We start from the raw sequence: 4,505 nt of genomic DNA on the forward strand, positions 1-4,505 counted from the left end.
AAAAAAAAAATATCTTTGTTATGCCAATTTAGATCATTATAGTTTATGCTTCTTAGAAATGATGAATTTGTAAACATATAGTTTCTTGGTATTTTTCCAATCTAACAAAATGCAATTAGATACCTCTAATCCCGCAAAAAATAAAAAGACTAGATAGTTGTAAGATACTGAGTCAACAAATAAGGTATCTTGTCCACATACGAGTGGCAATGTAGAGTAGCCCAACAACATACAACCACATACAGGCTCTGCTCTGTGGCCAGAATTGAAGTTAGTGGTTGATTATTAGTGGCCCGAGCGTGAGAATTATTGGTCGATCTTATCGTACCCTACCCCGCTGCCTTGCCTGCTATGAGAATCAATGATCGATCTTATCTAGCAAGACATATTTCAGATTTTTTTTAGGCTAAAATTACAAGATTTTGCAATGCATTTTTGTTTGTAGGAGTCTCATAGTTTACGTTTCTTTGCAAGGATATCCCACCACGTCTTCATCGCGTATTCACTAATTTATCAGTCGAACGTGGTTGATCGGCCCATTCCGTCTATTTATGAGAGCAGACCTGGTCACATGGTCCTGCGTAGTAATGAAGAAGATAATGGAAATTTGTGGCGTGCCATGCAGCATAATTCAAACGATGATCAATGAGTGAGTACAATGGCGTTGCACGCACCTTTCTCCAGGCCCATTCTGCACCGATTTTCCACACACACGATTGATCTAGTTTTAAGGCACACCACGACTTTTCTCCACAGAAGGCCTATAAATGGCGGAACTTGGTGCCATAATCTATCAGGCACCACCCAAGATCGATCATGAAGCCATACATGCCCACGGTACTGAGACCCCCTAGGGTGGTGGCCATCCTGGCCGTGGTCCTGGCGGCGGCGCTCGCCACAGCCGTGAACGCTCAGCAGTGCGGCTCCCAGGCTGGTGGCGCGACGTGCGCAAACTGTCTCTGCTGCAGCAAATTCGGGTACTGCGGCAGCGGCGACGCCTACTGCGGTGCCGGCTGTCAGAGCCAGTGCAGCGGCTGCGGCCCCACCCCTCCCGGCCCCAGCCCCGGCGGGGGCGTGTCGTCCATCATCTCCAGGGACCTCTTCGAGCGGCTCCTTCTTCACCGCAATGACTGCCAAGAGGCCCGCGGGTTCTACACGTACGACGCCTTCCTCGCCGCCGCCGCCGCGTTCCCGTCATTCGGCACCACGGGGAGCACGGAGACGCGGAAGCGGGAGGTGGCGGCCTTCCTGGGGCAAACTTCCCACGAGACCACTGGCGGGTGGCCCGCGGCGCCCGACGGACCGTACGCCTGGGGCTACTGCTTCAAGCAGGAGCAGGGCTCGCCGGGAAGCTACTGCGAGCCAAAGCCGGAGTGGCCGTGCGCGTCGGGCAAGAAATACTACGGTCGCGGCCCCATCCAGCTCTCATGGAACTACAACTATGGCCCCGCGGGGCGTGCCATCGGGGTGGACCTGCTCAACAACCCGGACCTGGTCGCCGCGGACGCGACGGTGTCGTTTAAGACGGCGTTATGGTTTTGGATGACGGCTCAGGCGAACAAGCCGTCGTCCCATGCCGTGATCACAGGCCAATGGACCCCGTCGGGCACGGACAACGCTGCTGGTCGGGTGCCTGGGTACGGTGTCATCACCAACATAATCAACGGCGGGCTCGAGTGCGGTAGGGGGCAGGATGACCGTGTTGCTAACCGGATCGGGTTCTACAAGCGCTACTGCGATGTCCTCGGCGTTGGCTATGGTAACAACCTCGACTGCTACAACCAGAGGCCGTTTAACAGTGGGCTCTCGATGGGGCTTGCCACTGAGTGACAACATACTAAGACTGTGAGCGAGTCCTCCATGCATGGATGTATGAATGTGATCACCCATAAATAAGCTTGAGAAGTACTGTTTGGGTAAATTTCCCATTGTTGTGTGAGTATCTCTCGACTCGGTGTAGAGGTTGAGAATGTTGCATCTTTATTAAAAGGACTTTGCTACACCTACGTAATTTAGCTACGTAAGCTTATGTACTAGCTGATTTGGCCTATTTTCGTTGGATGACAAATTAGGCCCAGGCCCACATCGTGAAAATCGGAGGGGAGGGGGGAGGGGGACGAGACTTGCCGTAGGATGAAGTGGGAGCACGGATGGGAGCATGGGGAGGGAGCAGGCAAGCCGGATCCGGGGGAGGGGGCTGATTAGTTTAGAAAGGAAATTATGTAGATAGATTGCGTAGGTCTAGCATTATTGTTATTAAAAACATGTCCTTCTGTGTTCTTGATACGAGGCACACTTGACCCAAGATTGATTACCGTCATAATATGTGGATCTTGAGCATGTTTCGTGTTGGATAGATAGATATACATCCATGCTTACAGTTTATTTTTGACCTTGGAAGTAACTTTTGCCAAGCGGAATTGAGGGGTAGAAAGTTGAATTTTATGATAAATATGGGGTCAACACAAGTTCCTCATCTTCTATTTTTACTTGGAGACACCAAGCGTCACCAAGAAGGGGTTGGAGCTGGATGGTTTTATTTTGAGATGACACCGGCATCATTGTCGGTGCGACGTCACCGCAATCCTAAAACCTACTCCCTCCGTTCTTAAAACAGTGTACTTTCAACTTCGTTGGAGGGTCAAACTATCTCAAAATTTGACCGAGTTTGTGCAAAAATATATCAATGTTTGTGAAATCAAATAGATATATGATGAAGATATATTTTCATGAATCTAATGCTACTAATTTGATGGCCCAAATGTTGGTGTATTATTGTATAAATCCTGTCAAACATAAAAAAAGTTTGACTTTTCAACAAAGTTTGAAGTACACTTTTTCAAAGACGGAGGGAGTACTACACAAAGAATGAGAGACGAGAATCCCTTCCCGTCTACCTCACAGCACAGGGCAACAGTCGGATCCGAAGGGGCGAGGAGATTGATCTGGCGTGGCGGCTATGATCTTGTTTGTAAGGAAACAAGAAGTCGAGGGTGATGGCTGCAAATTGTTAGGGACTTGATTGCAAGATTATGTTGTTTGTGAGGATGCAAAAAGAATTGTTTGTATGAGAAAGCGGTCGAGGTTGATGCATGTACGTACACCGGTACGGTTGAACACTCGAACTTGAACAGCAGCAGAATTAGCTAGCGTGTAGTGTGAGCACTTGAACATGTATGGTCAAATACATGATTAACATTATTTTTAATATATTTTTTAATGTCTACTTTTCTCCATACACATTTTTCATTTTTATATACATCAGGAACATTTTTTTATACATGTTAGCATTATTTCAAATATATATTTTGATGTCTATTTTTCTCATGTAAAGTTTATATTTTTGTACATTGCCTTAACATTTTTCAAATCATGGATTTTTACTTCTTTAAATAATTTTTAAGTTTTGAAATATATGTGTTTCAAACTTGATCATAATTTTGAAATTTAATTATGATTTTCAAAATATAAACAAAATGGGAAAAATGTGCATGACATCATCATTACGTCAGCCAAACAAAAGGTACTGGGCCAGACCACTAACCGGCTACCCGAGGGGAGGCCCACTACTGTGTAGGAGATCTCCTAGTCGGTGCCTATAGTGTGTGTTGAAGAACTTTGTTAGTGTGGGCATGTCTATTTAGATACGGAAGATAGGCAAAATAAGCAAAGTAAACATTGCCTCCTCTTCCATTCCATTATTTATACAAGGAGAAATGATGTTAGTCAACTGCTAACATTTCTAGAGACAAGCATAGATAGAGCAAGAAAAGGGAGCAAAATATAGCACAATTATGTTTAGTAAGGCAAGCAACATGCATGTCTACTTCTCTCTCTGAAGCCACCGCACCATCCAATCTTTCTGACCCGTTGATGTTTTGAGAAGGCGCCTTCCTTGGAGAAACTCGCTGCTCGACAACTAGGACTGGCCATATGACAGGCAAACATGATAGCCGACTTGGGTCCCAAGCGGGGGAGGGTGCAAAATATAAAAAATATACTAGTAACCACTATACTATTATCCATTACATCCAAAGAATACCAAAGATATTAAAAAAAACTCTATTCGCAAGGGCAACTCTACACAACTGACTAATATCATGTATTAGTAAAAACAACCCAATTTGACCGTGATAGTTTTGTTGTGAGAGACTCGCAGGAGATCTTGTATAAAGCCTATGAATAATCAAATTGTATGCACACAAAAGTAAGTTTGGCACCCTTTTTATGTTAGTCGTCGATTATTTTAAGAGATGTATTTTAATTCCAAGTAAAAACATGCACATGTAGTCAACATATCACTAATCCCAAAATTCAAGACCTATGTACCAATGGCACAATTTATATCCTTGAAGTTTCCATAAATATAATTAACCAATAGAAACTGCAAACCACTACTAAGATATTGAATAGACGTTGCACTTTAAAGATATCTACACTGTAATGATATTAGTATATATAGGGACACATGTAGACACACAGAAATACATAAATATACACTACAT

General features: G+C 44.5%; 1 protein-coding gene across 1 annotated transcript; it reads left to right on the top strand.

Annotated features, from left to right (window-relative positions):
* The first annotated feature begins 757 nt into the window (after window positions 1-757).
* Window positions 758-2,006, top strand: LOC123175793 (26 kDa endochitinase 1). Its single transcript, XM_044590317.1, has one exon. It carries the CDS (start codon window positions 817-819, stop codon window positions 1,828-1,830), a length of 1,014 nt encoding a protein of 337 aa, XP_044446252.1. The 5' UTR covers window positions 758-816; the 3' UTR covers window positions 1,831-2,006.
* Window positions 2,007-4,505: the final 2,499 nt, after the last annotated feature.

This window comes from Triticum aestivum, unplaced genomic scaffold (genome assembly GCF_018294505.1).
Source record: "Triticum aestivum cultivar Chinese Spring unplaced genomic scaffold, IWGSC CS RefSeq v2.1 scaffold84008, whole genome shotgun sequence".
Taxonomy (NCBI): Eukaryota; Viridiplantae; Streptophyta; class Magnoliopsida; order Poales; family Poaceae; genus Triticum; species Triticum aestivum.

What these genes read in the sequence shown, in the direction of transcription:
- LOC123175793 (XM_044590317.1), top strand. Translation starts at nt 817, where the DNA reads ATGAAGCCATACATGCCCACGGTACTGAGACCCCCTAGGGTGGTGGCC.